This window comes from Oncorhynchus keta, chromosome 24 (assembly GCF_023373465.1).
Source record: "Oncorhynchus keta strain PuntledgeMale-10-30-2019 chromosome 24, Oket_V2, whole genome shotgun sequence".
Classification (NCBI taxonomy): Eukaryota; Metazoa; Chordata; class Actinopteri; order Salmoniformes; family Salmonidae; genus Oncorhynchus; species Oncorhynchus keta.
The window spans coordinates 32134085-32158243 of NC_068444.1; the positions used below are offsets into that span (position 1 = coordinate 32134085).

The 24159-nt window shown below is 42.9% G+C and overlaps 1 protein-coding gene across 1 annotated transcript in view; it reads left to right on the forward strand.

Moving 5' to 3' along the window:
* Positions 1-24159, forward strand: part of LOC118357394 (dynein axonemal heavy chain 9) — a 130416-nt gene that overhangs the window by 77584 nt on the left and 28673 nt on the right. Inside the window, exons 59-67 of the mRNA XM_052478153.1 lie at positions 86-321; positions 675-797; positions 1044-1248; positions 8169-8333; positions 10911-11051; positions 12516-12686; positions 12886-13008; positions 17295-17488; positions 19396-19544. Of these exons, the coding sequence (XP_052334113.1) occupies positions 86-321; positions 675-797; positions 1044-1248; positions 8169-8333; positions 10911-11051; positions 12516-12686; positions 12886-13008; positions 17295-17488; positions 19396-19544 (1507 nt within the window). The remainder of the gene's footprint in view (positions 1-85; positions 322-674; positions 798-1043; positions 1249-8168; positions 8334-10910; positions 11052-12515; positions 12687-12885; positions 13009-17294; positions 17489-19395; positions 19545-24159) is intronic.

Here is a 24159-nt window from a genome sequence, read left to right on the forward strand (position 1 = left end):
CCCTGATCCATGCCATTTTGATGCCTGTGGCTTCTATGCTTGTTTACTAACCACCGTCCCCCATCCCACCTCCCCTCTCTCCCAGGTGCCCATCCCAGTGACCCCTGACCTGGACCCTCTGACCATGCTGATGGACGACGCTGACATCGCGGCGTGGCAGAATGAGGGCCTGCCGGCTGATAGGATGTCCACGGAAAACGCCACCATCCTCACTTCCTGCCAGCGCTGGCCCCTCATGGTGGACCCCCAGCTACAGGGTGTCAAGTGGATCAAAAACAAATACGGAGAGGATCTACGCGTCATCCGCATCGGACAGAGAGGGTGAGTCACAAGATGGCAGCTGTTCTGGAGAGAGTTTTTGAAGAGGGTATATAATGGGCTCTCCTTGACAATCTTAATAGAGACCATAATTGCCTCTTTTATTGGGCAGAGTGGGTGAGAAAGACTTTACTCAGAATCACTTCCTGGTTTAATGAATTGCTATAACGATGTAGATTAAACATTTTCTTCAATGAAATTTCCACATCATTACCCATCACCGAGACTGTTCAACAAGCATAGTACAAAAAGTCTTTAAAATATTGGCTAAAACTGATTAAGGCTTAAGCTCTTTCTAGTGACAGTAAAACTCCTATTCACGGGTCTGTGTTGACTTCTGGGCATGTGTCTCTCAGGTATCTGGACTCCATAGAGAGAGCTCTGTCTGCTGGTGATGTGGTTCTGATCGAGAACCTAGAGGATACGATAGACCCTGTTCTAGGGCCATTACTGGGGAGAGAAACCATCAAGAAGGGCAGGTGCGTGACTCTCTAAGTGATTTCCAAAGCATTTTCTGTCAAATCTGAAACCTGCTTTAAAATAAACCTGTCAGCCAGTTCCAGTAGGCTGAATCCTACCGACCTTGCACGGTCACTGTCAGAAATTGAAGCGAGAAGTTCATTGACACATTTGAAATGTGGATTTATCCTAGTCCAGCACGACTTCAATCATCACACCTCCAACTACTCTCCTCTCCTCTCCTCTCTCCATCCACCTCTCCTCAGGTACATAAAGATAGGTGACAAGGAGTGTGAGTACAACCCCAGCTTTAGACTGATTCTCCACACTAAGCTGGCCAGCCCACACTACCAGCCCGAGCTCCAAGCCCAGTGTACCCTGATGAACTTTACCGTGACCAGGGATGGTCTGGAGGACCAGCTACTGGCTGCTGTGGTCAGCATGGAGAGGCCTGACCTGGAGGAACTCAAGGTGGGGCACAGTTAGCGTTTCGTCTATGATGATGGTCGTTAGCTAGGTTTCCACCCCCACCCCCCAAAAATGTTTTCAAGGGAATGATCAAATATTTGCATGGCAAATATATGCACGTTTTAACAGCGGAAGAGTGTTTCCTTCAAACTGACTGGATGGTTTTGTCACAAAAACTGTTGCGATAAACAGCGAACTTGCCCAATCTCGTCTTGGTGCATGCTGTCTAGACAACAGTTTGCTGATAACGTGGAGACGGTAGGTTATATGATGTCATATGGATAAGAGCAAGATACATTTTATTTGATAATTGGCAGCCAATCACCGATCATCATGTCACCAGCATACAAATAATACCCTAGATATCTATTGGAAATTTGCATCAAGCTCATCACCGTCCATCACTTAACCACCATGTGAAGTTCATAACTTATTTCATTTGTCTATTCATCTCTTCATGCTTTTCCACGTCGTGGTGGGAGGACAACACAACACATCATGGTGTGAATCCTTGTTTACTTCAATGTGACGGTTATTATATCAATATTGACAAGTAAAAGTGTTTCCACAGCAAATTTCCCGATCTATTTCACCACAAAAAAATCGACACATCTAGTGTATTTTGTATTGTCAACATTAGGACATTATACCAACAAATGTGCTGTTTCCATCAGGCCTGTCAGGAGTGTTTATATACGTCCGCATAACATGGTTGAATGGAAACATGGTTATTCTGTGGTGAACGTTCTGGCACTAAACGGCCACTGTGGCTAATATGGAGAGAATCAAAAGGGATCTGAGATAGGAATTCTAGTACCGCTTCTTTACGTGCTTGAAACTTCAGGCTTCCCTCTCATTCAACTGTTAATGTACACCATCGTTCAAAAGTTTGGAGTCACTTAGAAATGTCCTTGTTTTTGAAAGAAAAGCACATTTGTTGTCCATTAAAATAACATCAAATTGATCAGAAATACAGTGTAGACATTGTTAATGTTGTAAATGACTATTGTAGCTGGAAACGGCAGATTTTTTTATGGAATATCTACATAAGCGTACAGAGGCCCATTATCAGCAACCATCACTCCTGTGTTCCAATGGCACGTTGTGTTAGCTAATCCAAGTTTATCATTGTCCTGATTAAAGAAGCAATAAAACTGGCCTTCTTCAGACTAGTTGAGTACCTGGAGCATCAGCATTTGTGGGTTCGATTACAGGCTCAAAATGGCCAGAAACTCATCAGTCTATTCTTGTTCTGAGAAATTAAGGGATTGCCAAGAAACTGAAGATCTCGTCCAATGCTGTGTACTACTCCCTTCACAGAACAGTGTTAACTGGCTCTAACCAGAATAGAAAGAGGAGTTGGAGACCTCGGTGCACAACTGAGCAAGAGGACAAGTACATTAGAGTGTCTAGTTTGAGAAACAGAAGCATAACAAGTCCTCAACTGGCAGCTTCATTAAATAGTACCCACAAAACACCAGTCTCAACGTCAACAGTGAAGAGGCGACCTTGGCCTTCTAGGCAGAGTTGCAAAGAAAAAGCCATATCTCAGACTGGCCAATAAAAAGAAAAGATTAAGGTGGGCAAAAGATCAGACACTGGACAGAGGAACTCTGCCGAGAAGTCCAGCATCCTGGAGTCGCCTCTTCACAATTGACGTTAAGACTGGTGTTTTGCGGGTACTATTTAATAAAGCTGCCAGTTGAGGACTTGTGGGTGTCTGTTTCTCAAACGAGACACTAATGTACTTGTCCTCTTGCTCAGTTGTTGCTTCTTTAATCAGGACAACAGTTTCAGCTGTGCTAACATAATTGCCAAAGGGTTTTCTAATGATCAATTAGCCTTTTAAAATTATAAACTTGGATTAGCTAACACAACGTGCTATTGGAACACAGGAGTGATGGTTGCTGATAATGGGCCTCTGTACGCCTATGTAGATATTCCATTAAACATCAATAGTAATTTACAACATTAACAATGTCTGCATTGTACCTCTGATCAATTTGATGTTATTTTAATGGACAACAAATGTGATTTTCTTTCAAAAACAATGACATTTTTAAGCGACCCCAAACTTTTGAACGGTGGTGTGTGACGAGCTACATTACTGGAAGTGGGGAATCAACAGTGAGGATACTGTAGGAACATATGGTGTGACTCTCCCTTGGGTATCGAAACGAGCTCTAGACATTTACCAGTCAGACACTCAAACCAGTCCGGTTTCATTTAGTCTTTTCATCTTTCGTCTTCAGATACCATCTGAGAGTTAGACTGTCAAGAGTCGAGCAGGGTTTGATGTCTCTTCTCCTTAGGTGTAACTAACAACAGATTCATCAACACTGACTAGAGTTAGCGACTTTTTGCAGCCTCTCATCATTATCTCGCTCCTCTTCTTTTAACAAAGTTTTAACATCACAAGCGGCTGCGATAGAGCCCGCGGCGGCGAGCTCTTTGATTCCAAAAACAATCGTCAGACGCTTTGATTAGCGAGACGTTAACTGGAAGGGTGATAATTATTGGGCCCTGGGTCCATCACGTAGAGAATATTGTGTGTGTGTGCGCGCGCGTGTGTGCACGCTCACATACGTCTGTCTGCCCTCGTCAATTAACTAGCCTCATCAACTGCATCTTGATGAGCAACTACTCAGCATTGTAATAATAATGTCGGTAAACTAGCCTGTCGCTTCAGTAACACCTCAGCATTACATCTCAAATGACACCCTATTCCCTACGCAAGTAGTTCACTATTTCTGACCAGAGTCAATAGGATGTCACCTTGAACTGTGTACCAAAATAGCACCCTATTTTGTAGACAGCGCATTACATTTAAACTTCATCCTCTGGTTGAGAATATGGTGTCATTTGAGATGCTTGGCTTGCCTTCCAGTGTTGAAGGTAATGAGAGTGGAGGGTTGTTATGTAGGGAGAGAGAATGGCCAACATGTGCAGTATCTGAATGCAGGTAACTGGAAGAATGGTCTTGATCAAAGCCCAGGAACTTAATGATGCCACATGCTCACAGCATCGACGATAACCAGGATCGGCTTTGTGTCCACGGCTGTTGGATATGGATGTCCAGAAGCCTTTAGACAGGACAGTCACTGAAACACTGCTACTATCAGCATCCCTGTCCATCCCCCGCACTCAGTAATACACACACACACGCGCGCATACACACTCAAGCACCCATGCGCTCACACACACGCACACACACTCTTGTCTTAATCTCCCTATCTCTATTCTCCACTCCCCCCCCCCCACCACCGCATTAAACCAAATCAGAAAGCCCAACTTTACTCAGAAACACATTCGGCTGACGGCAGTGTTTTGGGAGAGATCAGGAACTCTGATAATTGTAAAACTCAGTCAGCGGGTCGGAGTAGTGCGGAGTGGAGATTTACTGTAGCAGTGATTCTATTTACATCCAGTGGATTTCATTCAGCTTGCTGCTTGTTGGCATTGGGCCTCTGTAGGGAGGGTTTAATCAGACCTGTAGGCTTTCATCTGAAGACAAATCATAATTTTTAATAACCTGAAAACACACATGCAGACACACACACACAGAGAGATGGGCACACACACACACACACAGATGGGCACATACACACACAGAGATGGGCACACACACACACAGATGGGCACACACACAGAGAGATGGGCACACACACACAGAGAGATGGGCTCATACACACACACCGATAGGCACACACACACAGACGGGCACACACACACAGGCGGGCACTTACAAACACACACAGAGATGGGCACACACACACGGAGATGGGCACATACACAAACAGATGGGCACACACACACACACACAAAGATGGGCACACACACACACACAGACGGCACACACAGACGAGCACTTACAAACACAAACACACACACAGCTGGGCACACGCACACAGAGATGGGCACAGACACACACAGAGATGGGCACACACACACACACAGAGAGACGGCACACACACACACACACAGACGGGCACACACACCGACGGGCATTTACAAACACAAACACACTCACAGATGGGCACACGCACACAGAGATAGGCACAGACACACACACACACACACAGATGGGCACACACACACAGATGGGCACACACACACACAAACACAAACGCACACAAAACGGCAGTGTTATTTTAAGCCGCCTGTGTGTCCCCTCAGCAAAACGCAGCGGAGAAGTGAAATGTGATTTAATGAAGCTTGTTTAATTAGCATTTCATGGAGATGGGAGGAGAGGAAGAAGAAGATGAGGAAAAAGAGGGGAAGGAAAAGACGTGATGTGGAACTCTTATCTTTTTAATTAACGTTAAAAGTTAAGCGGGGTAAACGCGTGGCTAACTCCATGCACCTGCTATCCAAACAATTCCCAGTAGAATTTGTTTATTTGGTTATAACCTGTTCTGTGTTCCCCAGTAAACAACACGTTTCCTCTCTACTGACTGATAACAATCACAGTACTGATAGGAGCCTGTAAATAGAGCCTGCCTGTAGACCTGTTTATTGTCTCTGAATCAACTTAATGCCATTATTCCTCTAATGAGTTTAGAGTTTAGCTACTGAGCTGAATAGGATAGTTTGGATACTGGATGCTGATTGGTTGATAGGCATTAGTTATTCATGATAATCCACGGGTAATAATATAATATTTGCCATTTAGCAGACGCTTTTATCCATAACATTTTAGTCATGCAAGCATACATTTTACATTCGGGTGGTCATGGGAATTCGAACCCACTACCCTGGCGTTATAAGCGCCATGCTCTACCAACTAAACCACAAAGGACCGTAATTTGTGATAACAGTTACATTTGAAATATTCCCGGTCCCATAGTTCAGCCAGGCAATTCATAAACTTTATCTCCACTGGAATAAAGATGTTGCCAACATTAGATGTTTTATTCAGACAGCGGGGGTTTGTATAAACCTTGCTGCGCTTTGCATTCACGTCTAGCCTAAGAACAGCCCTAAACTGTGTGTTACTCTCGATAATCCACGGGTTCTCTTGCCTTATTGCTTAATGAACTCATCCAAAGTCCAGTTAAGAAGTGTCAAATGTCAACACTCCATTTTCAGAGAGGGGGACACCCATAGAATCCCCCTAACAATTTTAATAACGGCCTCCCACTCGGGTGCAGTGTTTTTGTGTGTGTGTGTGTGTGCGTACATGAGTGTGTGTCTGATGCAGCCTAGGAGAGTGGGAGAGAGGGAGAGAAAGAGAGGGAGAGAGATCCGTTTTCCATATTGCCTCATCAGGGCTGTTCACGGGCTCTCAGTAATCATCTGCCTGAAATGATAGATGTATTATCTCTTTTTAATCCCAATTAGGGATTTCTGCTATCTGGTTAATTGTTTGTTTTTCCCAGGCCGGGTAATTATGTGAACAATATGCAGACTGAGAACTAAACATTAATAACTGACTTGTTATTAAAAATTGGGGGGTGTTTTGATGTGGCGAGCTTTGCCCTCGTACAGTGGAAAGAGAGGGGAGACAGAAGAGAAAAGGTCAAGGTCGTGACGTGAACTCACAGGGCAAATTGCTTCACTTGAACCCCTCCTCCAATTATACATATACTTGTTTCTCCAATTATGTACCTCCAATTATATACAGTATGTCCTTGACACCATTCTTGTTACTGATTTGGAACACATTGGCATGTAATTGTTTTGGGACTAACTAGAATCAATCACCCAACCAGGTTACAGCTAAGAAGTAATCCGTACAAGAGCAGGAAGACTGTGTAGGAAAGTTTTTTGGGGGGATGAAACGGCAGGAGGCCAAGCAGAGCGAAGGACAACGAAACAAGGGTCCTGACTATCTTTGAAAAGTGAAAGTTTCTTGGTACCCTGGCATTTTAAAACAAAGGGTGTTAAAACCAAAGCATTGAGGCTTTCTCAGAAGGCCAGGTTCACCTCTCCATATGGTGTGCGATGATTAATACCCCTTAATCCAGGCCATGTGCAGGCATTCAGGAGTGTGTGTGTGTGTGTGTGTGTGTGTGTGTGTGTGTGTGTGTGTGTGTGTGTGTGTGTGTGTGTGTGTGTGTGTGTGTGTGTGTGTGTGTGTGTGTGTGTGTGTGTGTGTGTGTGTGTGTGTGTGTGTGTGTGTGTGTGTGTGTGTGTGTGTGTGTGTGATCCGTCCAGTGCCTGTCCGTGTGTTTGTGTTTGTTTGGTTTACCATCAAAGCCTGTGTATCCTGCAGCAGCATCGACTCTCTCATCAGACGGCAGCAGGGTGGTGGAAGTCTGTTGGCCGCTGCTTGATGTCGTCAGCCTTGAGAGGAAGACATTCTAATCCACCCCAGAGCCTCCTCTTCATCTATCCAGATAGCCCATGCATAGACCATTGATTGCTTCTGCCTTTGAGGCATCCTTCAGTATGCCTGCACTGAATTAAGCCCCCACCATCACCTTTAATGCGTGTTTATCTACCACCAGCAGTAATTAGTGTCCCGAATCAAGGATGGTTCCACACGTAGTTCAACAGTGTTTCTAATCAAACATGACCATCGTCCAACCCTGAGCAACCCATCGCCCTTGGTGCCTTGTTTACCTCAAGGAACTTTCGAGGTTCGCCAAGGATAGAATAGAATAGACTAGAACTTTACTGTCCACCCTGAGAGTGACATTAGCATTTGGCTTCACCTCACGAGATAAAAGATAACCCCAGGTCAGCCGCTACGGAAGAGAGAGGATTTGTTTTAATGGCTGCCATTTACGCCTCTCTCTGTTCTCTGTCATTTTGTGTTTCAGTTCTTTATTTGTGTTTCTTTGAGTTTGTTAATCTTACCTTTTTGACCCTTGTGTGTCTCTGTATTTTACTGCAATGTTTTATTTCATCTGTTTTAGTCCATCTGTTTTAGTCCAATCTTTATTTTCCATTTGTTTATTTCTGTCTGTATGTTACTGTAGTGGAACCTGACGAAGGAGCAGAATGGTTTTAAGATCACGTTGAAGATGCTGGAGGACAACCTGCTGTCCCGTCTCTCCTCCGCCTCAGGGAACTTCCTGGGAGACACAGAGCTGGTGGAGAACTTGGAGATCACCAAACGCACTGCCGCAGAGATAGAGGAGAAGGTTCTCTCTCTTTTATTATCTCTATTTTTATCTCTGTCTGTTTCTGAGTCTCTGTCTCTCTCGCTTTCTCTCTTTCTAGATTTCTTTCTCTCTTTCTCATCTCTGTGAAATAGCAGGAGAGGAGAAGATGGCTTTGGAGTTTAGGATGGTTTGAGTTAATATTGGAGAGGGTCTGGGTTGAAATATTTACGAGTATATAAGCCTGAGGTAGACTGCCATTAGGGTTTAGCTTGTGCCTAAACTGATTTGACGGGAGAGGGGAATCTATGCTCTCTGACATATACAGTTGAAGTCAGAAGTTTACATACACCTCAGCCAACTACATTTAAACTCAGTTTTTCACCATTTCTGACATTTAATCCTAGTAAAACTTCCCTGTTTTAGGTCAGTTAGGATCACCACTTTATTTTAAGAATGTGAAATGTCAGAATAATAATGATTTATTTCAGCTTTTATTTATTTCATCACATTCCCAGTGGGTCAGAAGTTTACATACACTCAATTAGTATTTGGCAACATTGCCTTTAAATTGTTTAACTTGGGTCAAACGTTTCGGGTAGCCTTTCACACCTTTCCTCCTGACAGAGCTATTGTAACTGAATCAGGCTTGTAGCCCTCCTGGATCGCACACGCTTTTTCAGTTCTGCCCGCACATTTTCTATAGGATTGAGGTCAGGGCTTTGTGATGGCCACTCCAATACCTTGACTTTGTTGTCCTTAAACCATTTTGCCACAACTTTGGAAGTATACTTGGGGTCATTATTCATTTGGAAGACCCATTTGTGACCATGCTTTAATTTCCTGACTGATGTTTTGAGATGTTGCTTCAATATATCCATATAATTTTCCCTCCTCATAATTATACCTATTTTGTGAAGTGCACCATTCCCTCCTGCAGCAAAGAACCCCCACAACATGATGCTGCAACCCCCGTGCTTCATGGTTGGGATGGTGCTCTTCAGCTTGCAAGCCTTCCCCTTTTTCCTCCAAACATAACGATGGTCATCATGGCTAAACAGTTGTTTTGTTTCATCAGACCAGAGAACATTTCTCCAAAAAGTACGATCTTTGTCCTCATGTGCAGTTGCAAACCGTAGTCTGGCTTTTTTATTGCAGTTTTGGAGCAGTGGCTTCTTCCTTGCTGAATGGCCTTTCAGGTTATGTTGATATAGGACTCGTTTTACTGTGGATATAGATTCCCCCAGCATCTTCAAAAGGTCCTTTGCTGTTGTTCCGGGATTCATTTGCACTTTTCGCACCAAAGTACGTTCATCTCTAGGAGACGACGCGTCTCCTTCCTGAGCGGTATGAAGGCTGCGTTGTCCCATGGTGTTTATACTTGCATACTATTGTTTGTACAGATGAACGTGGTACCTTCGGGTGTTTGGAAATTGCTCCCAAGGACGAACCAGACATATGCAGGTCTACACTTTTTTTCTGAGGTCTTGGCTGATTTCTTTTGATTTTCCCATGATGTCAAGCAAAGATGCACTGAGTCTGAAGATAGGCCTTGAAATACATCCACAGGTACACCTCCAATTGACTCAAATGATGTCAATTAGCCTATCAGAAGCTTCTAAAGCCATGCCATCATTTTCTGGAATTTTCCAAGCTGTTTAAAGGCACAGTCAACTTAGTTTATGTAAACTTCTGACCCATTGGAATTGTGTGGAGTGGTTGAAAAATTAGTTTTAATGACTCCAACCTAAGTGTATTTAAACTTCCGACTTCAACCGTAGTATGCAAAGATACGACAAAGCTAGACGTCTGCTCTCAATGCTACTGTAAACCCTAAGCAAGCGGGGACGTCGTAGCTCTGCACCTTTTCGGAAATATATTAGCAATGGTACTTTATGGACCTTTTACCGCAGTGGGCTAAATCAGGGTCACAGAGAGTGTTTCTTGGTAGTCTTAAAAAATCTACTTTGAAACAAAGTATACACCAAAAAGAAGAACCTGCACCATGTCAGATAAATTTAAAAAAACAATGACTTCTGAAAAATATGAATAACATTCCACCCATGAGGCCACTAGAGGGATATTTGGTCATTTGACTGCAGGAAAGGGTCATCTCCACATCTAGTTCTCCACCTCTAAAGACTATCCTACAGATGTTTTTGAATACACAGTATATTGAGATGCTGATGCAGAGCCTCCTGCTCACTGCTGACTGTACTCGCTTACTGTAGATCGAAGCGTTGGCACAGTCACAAATTGGGAAACTTGGCAAGTGAGCAGTAGAAAAGCTCTTCATTAGGCTCAAGGACACCGCTTAGAGACTGAGATGTGAGAGTTGATTCCTTTACAAAGTGCCACTACTTTGTTAATACTGGCGCAGTATGTTCAGTGAATGTGTGGCAACATATTTTTCACCTTCTCTATAGGCATGTTGAATTGGATCATTAAATTGGAATTGCTGCTTTGTTCAGTGGGAGAGGATATTGTACTCTCTGTTATAATTCGCTATAATTTCCCTGGCTGGTGAATGAATCCTATGTGTGTTTCACGTGCCTGTGTGTGTATTTACGCATGTGTGTGTGTATGTGTGTATGTGTGTTTGCTGTGTGTGTATTGCAGGTTAAAGAAGCCAAGGTGACCGAGGCCAAAATCAACGAGGCGCGGGAGCACTATCGGCCTGCGGCAGCCCGAGCATCCTTATTGTACTTCATAATGAACGACCTCAATAAGATCCACCCAATGTACCAGTTCTCTCTCAAGGTACACCCACCTCTATTGACCTGACCTGTTATTGACACTCTCTAGTGAGCACACACACAGTTCACTATTCTCTCTCTCTCCGTACATTCTCTAATAACCCACCATGTTTCTCCCGGCCTCAGAGCTCCCCAGTGAGCTAAGTCTTTACCCACGCTGCTCTGTTTTCTGCCTTTTCCTCCATTAGTTTCCAGTGTTTTATGCTTTCTGCTCTTTGTGTTTGTCGCTTCCTAACGCTTTTATGCTTCGCCTAATGTCCCTGCTATTGTCACCCTCCAAAGCACTGAGGAGTCACGGGGTGAGATATGGTTTGCAATCACACTGCTCTCTGCAGGTAGCTAGCCACCCTGGGCCAACTGTAGAGAGTTTAAAGGCCCAGTACAGTCAAAAATGTGATGTTCCAATATTTGATATATATTTTCACACTGTGAGTTTGGAATAATGCTGTGGCATTTTCAAAATGAGGATGATGCCCTTTTAGTGTACGAGCTGTTTGAAAAGACCGCCTGAAATCTCAGTCTGTTTTGGTGGGATGATGTTTTGGCCTGCCTGGTGACATCAAAATGAGTTCGCCAATAAAGAAAAAGAGTTACAAACCTCTCTTCCAATAACAGCAAATGTTCAGTTTTCCCCTCCCACTCAAACCACTCCCAGCAAAATTATTGCTTGAGAAATTGCTCTTTGCTAAGAAGCTTTCTTTTACCCTGTTTTCTCCCCAATTTCGTGGTATCCAATTGGTATTTACAGTCTTGTCTCATCACTGCAACTCCCGTATGGACTCGGGAGAGGCGAAGGTCGAGAGTTGTGCGTCCTCTGAAACACAACCCAATCAAGCCGCACTGATTCTTGACACAATGCCCACTTAACCCGGAAGCCAGCCATGTCAGCGTGCACTGCGCCCGGCCCACCACAGGAGTCGCTAGTGCGCGATAGGACAAGGACATCCCTGCCGGCCAAACCCTCCCCTAACCCGGACAGCGCTGGGCCAAATTGTGCGCTGCCCCATGAGTCTCCCGGTCGCGGCCTGGACTCTAACCCAGAATCTCTAGTAGCACAGCTAGCACTGTGATGCCTTAGATCAATGCACCACTCGGGAGCCCCTCTTTTTGAAAATTTTAATTGAAAACAATCACAGTATGGTACTTAATTGTTACCCAGAAATTATTTGATATTGAGATAAAAACGGCTGCATTGGACCTTTCACCAGATGAAATGTCTCTGCTGTAGATAAAACGCACAGGGCAGACGCATATATTTTAAATGCAGTCAGTTGAACAATTGCCTTCCAGCTCGTACTTTGGATATGTTTCAGGAAATAAATCATTTGGGTTCTAGAAGTGTGTCTGCTATCCATTGTGTTTTTATGCTCCAGACGTTCATTGTGGCGTTCCAGAATGTTCTATCCATAGTGTCTGTTATCCAATGCAGTACTGAGTCTGTTCTATCCATTGTGTTTCTATGCTACAGGCGTTTAGTGTAGTGTTCCAGAAAGCGGTACTGAAGGCCCAGGCAGACGAGGTGTTGAAACAGAGAGTGTCTAACCTGATAGACAGCATCACTGTCCAAGTGTTCCAGTATACCACCAGAGGCCTATTCGAGTGTGATAAACTCACATACATCGCACAGCTCGTCTTCCAGGTACACAGAAAGTCAGAGTTCAAAGTTCAATAAAAGCTTTATTGTACATTTTTGGTCAAATATAAATGTTTTACATGTCATTACACAGTGATGAATATTAGGTACTGATCACTGCCCTTTAAAACTTCGGAGGTCTCCTTTTCTGTCTTTAAAAAATAATAATATAGGAATTCATGTTATTTTGTCATTGTGAACCCAGATCCTGTTGATGAATAAGGAGATCAACCCTACAGAGTTAGATTTCCTGCTGAGGTATCCCGTCCAACCAGGAGTGACCTCTCCTGTCGACTTCCTGTCCAACCATTCCTGGGGCGGTATTAAGGTGAGGCAAACAGGAAGCGAAGATGACACAGACCTTCACAGTTGAGGTTGAAGACGCGTCTAACCACAGATCTAAGATCAGTTTACCCCACAAAAGCCAAACCTTCACCATCAGGGGACAACACGCTACTTTAAATCAGTGTCTAGGGATAAATTAATCTTACTACATACTTTAGAACAAACCATCCACTGACTATCCTTGTCATTTATGTATGACTGAACTCCCCTTTTCCCCTGTAGTTATTTTAGCACTCAGTCTGTTTCCACTCCATAACTCAGTACATCTGTGGAAGATAACAGAACATAATGGGTACAGTGAAGTCTACTTCCACTACAATAAAGCAACCTTGGTCCTCCAGTACCCCCAACAGTACACATTTGTATTGGTACCCTGGACAAGCACACTTGATTCAACTTGTTAACTAATCATCAAGCCCTCGATCGAATCCGGTGTGTTTGTCCAGGGCTCCAACAAAAATTTGAACTGTTGGGGGTACTGGAGGACCGGAGTTGGGAAACTCCGCTCTTAGCGGTAAGACCATTACCGCTAAAACATGTATGAAATAAAAAGGCATGCCATTCTTTTTACAAAAATGTTCATTTGAGAAGTTGCTGCCTCTCAAGGGTTCACTACTCTCACATATCTATTAGGTGAAATTCCACATTGTGCCACCACAGCAGCAAGATTTGTGACCTGTTGCCACAAGAAAAGGGCAACCAGTGGTGCACAAACACCATTGTAAGAGGGGGGGTGTGAGAGAGAGGGAGAGAGATCTTTCCGGAAAGGTGGGGGGCTACGACATCCCCACTTGCTCAGGGTTTACAGTAGCGTTGAGAGCAGATGTCTGGCTACTGTACTCCAGAGAGCATAGTTCCCCCTCCCATCAAATCAGTTGATGTACAAGCTAAACCCTAATGGCAGTGTACCTCAGGCTTTCGTACTCATAAATATTTCAACCTGGACCCTCTCCACTATTAATGATCCTAAACTCCAAAACCATCTTCTCCTCTCCTGCTATTCCACAGAGATGTCGGTCTAGGTACGATTAATTTAATTCAGTCACTCTAGGAACATAATCAGTTGGAGAGGATGAGATCCTGTGATAGTGCCTGGTGGCCGTGGCCCTCTTAGATGATATTAGAAGGATGGGATGGAGAGGAAGCCACAGGGGGCTGTAGTATTCTCTCCTGACCTGAGAATCTGCCAACCCAGATACTGGTAATTAACTAAGTGGAGGAGTTGGAGTGACTTCATCTTAGCTCATTAAGGGCCGTGGTGGGTATTTCCGGGGAAGGAGTTGTGATGTTCTTCGATAGGACCTTGACTTGATTGACAGAGACTGAGATGAGAGGACAGGTGTGTGTGTGTGTGTGTGTGTGTGTGTGTGTGTGTGTGTGTGTGTGTGTGTGTGTGTGTGTGTGTGTGTGTGTGTGTGTGTGTGTGTGTGTGTGTGTGTGTGTGTGTGTGTGTGTGTGTGTGTGTGTGTGTGTGTGTGTGTGACATTCAGAGCACTCTGTGAGGCCACTGTTTTTCAGTGATCCAAAGCTGAGATAAGAACAAATGCTGTCAGATAAAAGTCTAGAGTATGTGCCAGGTTTGTGCTGCCGAAGCATATTCCCCTTTTCTACCCGCTGTTATAAACAGCCTAATGTCTACTCAGCACTATGGTTTGAATAAATACAATTCATATTGGCGTAAAATAAGATAAGCACTCTGTCTTATTATGAGACTTTTCCAACCCAAACTTTTCTCCTTTGTGGCACTTATATGAGGTAAACAATAAGAGCAAATAACCATTTGTTCATCCTTAGAAAGGTTTCAGAGACGGTGGGAAAATACTGTGTATATGAATTAACCCCTGCCTATATTTACATACAGTATCTACCTCAATTACCACATTAACCCCTGCCTATATTTACATACAGTATCTACCTCAATTACCACATTAACCCCTGCCTATATTTACATACAGTATCTACCTCAATTACCACATTAACCCCTGCCTATATTTACATACAGTATCTACCTCAATTACCACATTAACCCCTGCCTATATTTACATACAGTATCTACCTCAATTACCACATTAACTCCTGCCTATATTTACATACAGTATCTACCTCAATTACCACATTAACCCCTGCCTATATTTACATACAGTATCTACCTCAATTACCACATTAACCCCTGCCTATATGTACATACAGTATCTACCTCAATTACCACATTAACCCCTGCCTATATTTACATACAGTATCTACCTCAATTACCACATTAACCCCTGCCTATATGTACATACAGTATCTACCTCAATTACCACATTAACCCCTGCCTATATTTACATACAGTATCTACCTCAATTACCACATTAACCCCTGCCTATATGTACATACAGTATCTACCTCAATTACCACATTAACACCTGCCTATATTTACATACAGTATCTACCTCAATTACCACATTAACCCCTGCCTATATTTACATACAGTATCTACCTCAATTACCACATTAACCCCTGCCTATATTTACATACAGTATCTACCTCAATTACCACATTAACCCGTGCCTATATAACAGTATCTACCTCAATTACCACATTAACCCCTGCCTATATTTACATACAGTATCTACCTCAATTACCACATTAACCCCTGCCTATATTTACATACAGTATCTACCTCAATTACCACATTAACCCCTGCCTATATTTACATACAGTATCTACCTCAATTACCACATTAACCCCTGCCTATATTTACATACAGTATCTACCTCAATTACAGTATCTACCTCAATTACCACATTAACCCCTGCCTATATTTACATACAGTATCTACCTCAATTACCACATTAACCCCTGCCTATATTTACATACAGTATCTACCTCAATTACCACATTAACCCCTGCCTATATTTACATACAGTATCTACCTCAATTACCACATTAACCCCTGCCTATATTTACATACAGTATCTACCTCAATTACCACATTAACCCCTGCCTATATTTACATACAGTATCTACCTCAATTACCACATTAACCCCTGCCTATATTTACATACAGTATCTACCTCAATTACCACATTAACCCCTGCCTATATTTACATACAGTATCTACCTCAATTACCACATTAACCCCTGCCTATATTTACATACAGTATCTACCTCAATTACCACATTAACCCCTGCCTATATTTACATACAGTATCTACCTCAATTACCACATTAACCCCTGCCTATATTTACATACAGTATCTACCTCAATTACCACATTAACCCCTGCCTATATGTACATACAGTATCTACCTCAATTACCACATTAACCCCTGCCTATATTTACATACAGTATCTACCTCAATTACCACATTAACCCCTGCCTATATGTACATACAGTATCTACCTCAATTACCACATTAACCCCTGCCTATATTTACATACAGTATATACCTTAATTACCACATTAACCCCTGCCTATATTTACATACAGTATCTACCTCAATTACCACATTAACCCCTGCCTATATGTACATACAGTATCTACCTCCATTACCACATTAACCCCTGCCTATATTTACATACAGTATCTACCTCAATTACCACATTAACCCCTGCCTATATGTACATACAGTATCTACCTCAATTACCACATTAACCCCTGCCTATATTTACATACATTACCACATTAACACCTGCCTATATGTACATACAGTATCTACCTCAATTACCACATTAACCCCTGCCTATATTTACATACAGTATCTACCTCAATTACCACATTAACCCCTGGCTATATATGTACATACAGTATCTACCTCAATTACCACATGAACCCCTGCCTATATGTACATACAGTATCTACCTCAATTACCACATGAACACCTGCCTATATGTACATACAGTATCTACCTCAATTACCACGTATTCCTGCACATTGATATTGTTATGGTACCCCTTGAATATAGCTTTATTCCTGTGTGTTTTATTTCTCATGTGTTTTTATCATTTCTTTGTTAGTTAACTCTGTATCATTGGGGAAGAGCTTGTAAGTAAGCATTTCACTGTAATGTCTACACCTGTTGTGTTGGGCGCATGTGACAAATACAATTTTATTTTATTTTATGAGAACAAGAAAATGCATTCCAGTTTTGAATACATGGTTACTTTGGATGAGGGACTGTATCTATGAATTAATTTATATTCACCAGAGTTGTAGTTTCTGGCAAATGTTTAATGCATATTTTTTTGCGTACGCTTTCCTCTTGTACATTCATCCCTCCATCCCAGTCTCTGTGTTCCATGGACGAGTTCCGTAACCTGGACCGGGACATGGAGGGTTCAGCCAAGCGTTGGAAGAAGTTTGTGGAGTCGGAGTGTCCTGAGAAGGAGAAGTTTCCTCAGGAGTGGAAGAATAAGAGTTCCCTACAGAGACTGTGTATGATGAGGGCCATGAGGCCTGACCGCATGACCTACGCTGTGAGGTGAAAGGTCAAACACCTTACCCTCTGACCTACTGTTAGAGGATATACAGTACAACTGTGGTTCTGTTTTTTTTGTGAGGATATCTTTTGAATTTCCCTGTCCCACCAATTAACAAACATAATATAATGTAAACAGCTAACATTCAAGCCAGTGAGCTAACATTTAACCCAGTGGCCATTGCCCACAGCTACAGTATGTAATAGTTATTTCATAGAAAAGTAATAAATACTATGTTTGTATGAGTGCATTTTCAGCTTTTAAACTAACCACCATAAGCCATGAGCAGTGCTCTGCATTCCAAATGTGTATTTTGTACAGATAACTACCAAAATAAAGGAAACATTTGCTCAAGTGTTTCCTTTATTTGGGCGGTTACATGTACAGTACCAGTTAATCGTTTAGACACACCTACTCATTCAAGGGTTTTTCCTTATTTTTACTATTTACTACATTGTAGAATAATAGTGAAGACATCAAAACTATGAAATAACACATATGGACACATACAGTATCCAAAAAAGTGTTAAAGAAATCAAAATATATTTGAGATTCTTCAAAGTAGCCACCTTTTGCTTTGATGACAGCTTTGCACACTCTTTGCATTCTCTCAACCAGCTTCATGAGGTAGTCACCTGGAATGCATTTCAATTAACAGGTGTGATTCGTTAAAAGTGAATTTATTTCCTTCTTAATGCGTTTGAGCCAGTCAGTTGTGTTGTGACAAGGTAGGGGTGGTATACAGAAGATAGCCCTATTTGGTAAAAGACCTAGTCTATATTATGGTAAGAACAGCTCAAATAAGCAAAGACAAATGACAGTCCATCATTACTTTAAGACAATTTCAAGAACTTTGAATGTTTCTTCAAGTGCAGTCGAAAAAACCATCAAGCGCAATAATTAAACTGGCTCTCATGAGGACCGCCACCAGAAAGGAAGACCCAGTGTTACCTCTGCTGCAGAGGATAAGTTAGTTATAGTTACCAGCCTCAGAAATTGCATCTAATAATCTAATAAATGCCTCACAGAATTCAGAAAGTAATAGACATATCTCAACATCGACTGGTTGAATTGCTGTAAAGAAAATACTACTAAAGGAAACCAATTAAAAGAAGACTTGCTTGGGCCAAGAAACACAAGCAATGGACATTAATCTGGTGGAAATCTGTTCTTTAGTCTGATTAGTCCAAAGTGGACATTTTTGGTTGCAACCTTTGTCTTTGTGAGATGCAAAGTAGGTGAACAGATCATCTCTGCATGTGTGGCTCCTCCTCCGTGAAGCATGGTGGAGGAGGTGTGGGGGTGCTTTGCTGGTGACACTGTCTGTGATTTATTTAGAATTCAAGGCACACTTAACCAGCATGGCTACCACAGCATTCTGCAGCGATATGCCATCCCATCTGGTTTGCGCTTAGGCTGTATAAGGGATAGCACCTCCAGGCTGTATAAGGAATATTTAACCCAGAAGGAGAGTGATGGAATGCTGCATCAGATGACCTGGCCTCCACAATCACCCGACCTCAACCCAATTGAGATGGTTTGGGATGAGTTGGACCACAGAGTGAAGGAAAACAAGCCAAAAAGTGCTCAGCATATGTGGGAACTCCTTCAAGACTGTTGGAAAAGCATTCCAGGTGAAGCTGGTTGAGAGAATGCCAAGAGTGTGCAAAGCTGTCATCAAGGCAAAGGGTGGTTACTTTGAAGAATCTAAAATATATTTTGATTGGTTTAACCCTTTTTTGGTTACTACATGATTCCATATGTGTTATTTCATAGTTTTGATGTCTTCACTATTATTTTACAATGTAGAAAATAGTTAAAAAAAGAAAAAAGAAAAGCCCTTGAATGAGTAGGTGTCCAAACCTTTGACGGGCACTGTTTGTATTGAACATATCATGTCTCCCCACAGAGATTTTGTGGAGGAGAAGCTGGGGAGTCAGTATGTGGTTGGCAGGTCGCTTGACTTTGCTGTGTCCTTTGAAGAGTCTGGTCCCGCCACACCCATGTTCTTCATCCTCTCTCCTGGAGTAGACCCACTGAAGGACGTGGAGAAACATGGTAATGGGGTCCCCTACACTGTTAACACCAATGTGCTGTCATTACTCAAAAATGTTGAGGAAACTCGTTGCACTTAATATCAAATCAAAATGGTATTCGTCACATGCGCCGAATACAACAAGTTCCATACACCTTACAGTGAAACGCTTACTTACGGGCCCCTAACCGACAATGCAGTTTCAGAAATATATCCGAGTTCAGTTATTTAAAATGTTTTTGTAGTCTGCTGTGACTTTGGGCTAATTCATATTTTAGATCATTTACTGATTAATTACTGGAATAATTCAGTGATTTGATTGATTTGATTTGGTTATTCTCTCCAAATGAATCATTGACCGTTATCGTGTTAATACTATCAACAATATCATTTTACTACCGTCGAGCTCTGGAACCTCAAGAACCAGATCACTCGAGAAATATCTTTATGCCACAAATAGTTCATTCAATGTTTTATTTACTAGACCAAATAAGTTGGAACATGAGGTAGCTAAGAAAATACAATATCAAGGCAGGGTATAATGGGATTCAATTCAGTTATTGAGGTGAGAGTCACAGGTCTGTCCGTATAAACGACTTTCCGTATTCAACTCAGGCAAGTACAATAGTACATTCACAAGACTTTTGAGGATGATATGGTCTTATTAATTGAAAGAGAAAAAGTGATTGGGCTACGTCATTGGCATAGGCTTTCACAGCTGTGAAATTATAGAGAGCGTCTCCAACCACGAATAGACAATGGGCTCGGCTGCCAGTTAGCCTCCGATATGGACAATGCCAGGACAGTATTGAACATGGGCTTGTAAATTAGACCTGCCGTCTTGCAATTACTCAGTGACTTCCACTAAGTTTCACACACAACGCCACTTTATATAGATAATGTAACAGGGGAAATTACTTTTATGTCGTTGTTGCCTTTCAGTTGGGATTCTGTTATGATGGGATGAAAATGGGATTTGATGGTTGGCCAAGTCTCTCGCAACAGTAGTCGATGAGGCCAGTGGACTGAAAATAGCTCACAGCCAAAGGAGCGCGATCTCTCTCTCAGTTCTCAGTCCAGGAAAGTACATTATATTAGAGAACTTCCATACAGTGAATTCTTCCTTTGGTCCAGTCGGGATGGATTGCAAACACAGTCAGTTAGTCTCCAAGGCAAACAGCGCGTTTGCAGGATCCCCTCTGGGATGATTGCTTCCGTTTAAGTATGATGGGAGAAGTTGATCTGAGTTTGGTTTCCAAGGAGATGGGATCACTCATGGTGTGGCCGCCCCTTGAAGAAACTTGATCTCCTCATCTGTTTGCAAATCCTGTCATTTATAGGGATACTCATAGGGCTCTAATGACCTGACATGGCATCACGAGACCACCCCGTTGATTCTAGATATTGGGGCGGCAGGGTAGCCTAGTGGCCTAGTGGTTAGAGCGTTGGACTAGTAACCGGAACGATTTCTTCATAAGTGTCCACAGCATGTTTCTACTGCACAAAACAGTTTAACCATCTCTAGGATGAAGTACGTAGCCTGTAGGTACCAAACAGGATATTGGTAAAATGCATCCGTTCTTCGGTTCAGAAGAATACCTGTTATACCCATTTTAATGACATAGAAGAATCAGAAGAACATTCTCACATTATGCTTCAAGTTATATCAACATGTATGAGTTTTTCAGTTGAATACATTAATACATTAATACATACATGTTAAGGAAACGTGTTTAAATGTCCTTGCGCCATTTTCCCTTTGTCACAAAGAGTGAAAGTTAATCTCCTCCCTTGCCATACACATCTCTTGGCACTCTAAAGCCTGGATGGTTGTTTACCCAGTAACACATGCAGATCACAAGGCGGTCTGCTGACTTGCTGAAGGCGACTGTTTTCTGCCTTCTGACCCCCCTCAGGGCCACTCACATTGTAAAAGGAGAAGAGGGAGAGGAGTTTATTTGTCTTGTGATAGCTTGTAAGAGGGCGGCGCCGCCACAAACAGAACTGTAAACCCTGCCCTGGAATGTGGGACTTAGGCTCTCGTTACAACGACTCAAACATGTAGGGGGTCCAGATTTAAATTGTATCAGCTTGAAATTTACTAAGCCACGCCTCCAATATAATTTTCCACTGTACCTTACCTTTTCGAGTGAATTGTAGAGTTACCACCCATGACTGTATTTGTTAGTAAAAGAGACATGGTTGTGGAATTCGTTCATTTTCAGTCCTGTGGCTTTCACCAAGTGAGTTCCTAGGTGAATATTAACATTATAATTTAACTCTTTATGACATTACATTTCTCATTAAGGCCATATTATGAGGCTTAGCTTTACTCTAATACAGTGGCCAGAAACTCATGGTTTACAGGCCACATCTGGCCATCAGGGCATTTCCAGGAATCGTCCAAACGGGATATCTGGAAAACATTGGGAAATTTACCGGAATTTTGCAACCCTACCTGCAAGTCACATTATGCTGGCTTGCAAAATGATGTGTAATTCCTATTGGAATCTAGCCAGAGTTAAGATATCCAACAGTTGGAATTTTTCATAATGACTGCCAGGGTTAGGAACAGTGTTGGGAGACTGCTAAGTGTCTTGCCGTGTCTGAATCCTGGCTTAGGAAGGCCACCAACAATTCGGAGATTTCCATACCCAACTATAACATTTTCCATCAAGATAGAACTGCCAAGGGGGAGGAGTTGCAGTCTACTGCAGAGATAGCCTGCAAAGTAATGTCATACTTTCCAGGTCCATACCCAAACAGTTCAAACTACTAATTTTAAAAATGACTCTCTCCAGAAATAAGTCTCTCACTGTTGCCGCCTGCTACCGACCCCCCTCAGCTCCCAGCTATGCTCTGGACACCATTTGTGAATTGATCACCACCCATCTAGCTTCAGAGTTTGTTCTGTTAGGTGACCTAAACTGGGATATGCTTAACACCCCGGCAGTCCTAAAATCTAAGCTAGATGCCCTCCTATCTCACACAAATCATCAAGGAACCCACCAGGTATAACCCTAAATCTGTAAACAAGGGCACCCTCATAGACGTTATCCTGACCAACTGGCCCTCCAAATACACCTCCGCTGTCTTCAACCAGGATCTCAGCGATCACTGCCTCATTGCCTGTATCCGCTACGGGTCCGCAGTCAAACGACCACCCCTCATCACTGTCAAACGCTCCCTAAAACACTTCTGCGAGCAGACCTTTCTAATCGACCTGGCCCGGGTATCCTGGAAGGATATTGACCTCATCCCGTCAGTTGAGGATGCCTGGTCATTCTTTAAAAGTAACTTCCTCACCATCTTAGATCAGCATGCTCCTTTCAAAAATGCAGAACTAAGAACAGATATAGCCCTTGATTCACTCCAGACCTGACTGACCTTGACCAGCACAAAAACATCCTGTGGCGGACTGCAATAGCATCGAATAGTCCCCGCGATATGCAACTGTTCAGGGAAGTCAGGAACCAATACACGCAGTCAGTCAGGAAAGCAAAGGCCAGCTTTTTCAAGCAGAACCACCAAAAGTTATGGGACACTGTAAAGTCCATGGAGAACAAGAGCACCTACTCCCAGCTACCCACTGCACTGAGGCTAGGTAACACGGTCACCACCGATAAATCCATGATTATCAAACTTCAACAAGCATTTCTCAACGGCTGGCCATGCCTTCCTCCTGGCTACTCCAACCTTGGCCAACAGCCCCCCCCAATCCTCCCCAGCTTCTCCTTTACCCAAATCCAGATAGCAGATGTTCTGAAAGAGCTGCAACACCTGGACCCGTACAAATCAGCTGGGCTTGACAATCTGGACCCTCTATTTCTGAAACTATCCGCCGCCATTGTCGCAACCCCTATTACCAGCCTGTTCAACCTCTCTTTCGACTCTGTCAATCACCATATTCTTATCGGCAGACTCAGTAGCCTCGGTTTTTCTAATGACTGCCTTGCCTGGTTCACCAACTACTTTGCAGACAGAGTTCAGTGTGTCAAATCGGAGGGCATGTTGTCCGGTCCTCTGGCAGTCTCTATGGGGTGGTAACTCTACAGGGTTCAATTCTCGGGCCGACTCTTTTCTCTGTATATATCAATGATGTTGCTCTTGCTACGGGCGATTCCCTGATTCACCTCTACGCAGACAACACCATTCTGTATACTTCTGGCCCTTCCTTGGACATTGTGCTATCTAACCTCCAAACGAGCTTCAATGCCATACAATACTCCTTCCGTGGCCTCCAACTGCTCTTAAACGCTTGTAAAACCAAATGTATGCTTTTCAACCGTTCGCTGCCTGCACGGCTGGCCATGCAGCCTGACTAGCATCACCACCCGGGATGGTTTGGACCTAGAATATGTGGACATCTATAAGTACCTAGGTGTCTGGCTAGACTGTAAACTCTCCTTCCAGACTCATATCAAACATCTCCAATCTAAAATCAAATCTAGAGTCGGCTTTCTATTCCGCAACAAAGCCTCCTTCACTCACGCTGCCAAACTTACCCTAGTAAAACTGACTATCCTACCGATCCTCGACTTTGGCAATGTCATCTACAAAATAGCTTCCAATACTCTACTCAGCAAACTGGATGCAGTTTATCACAGTGCCATCTGTTTTGTTACTAAAGCACCTTAT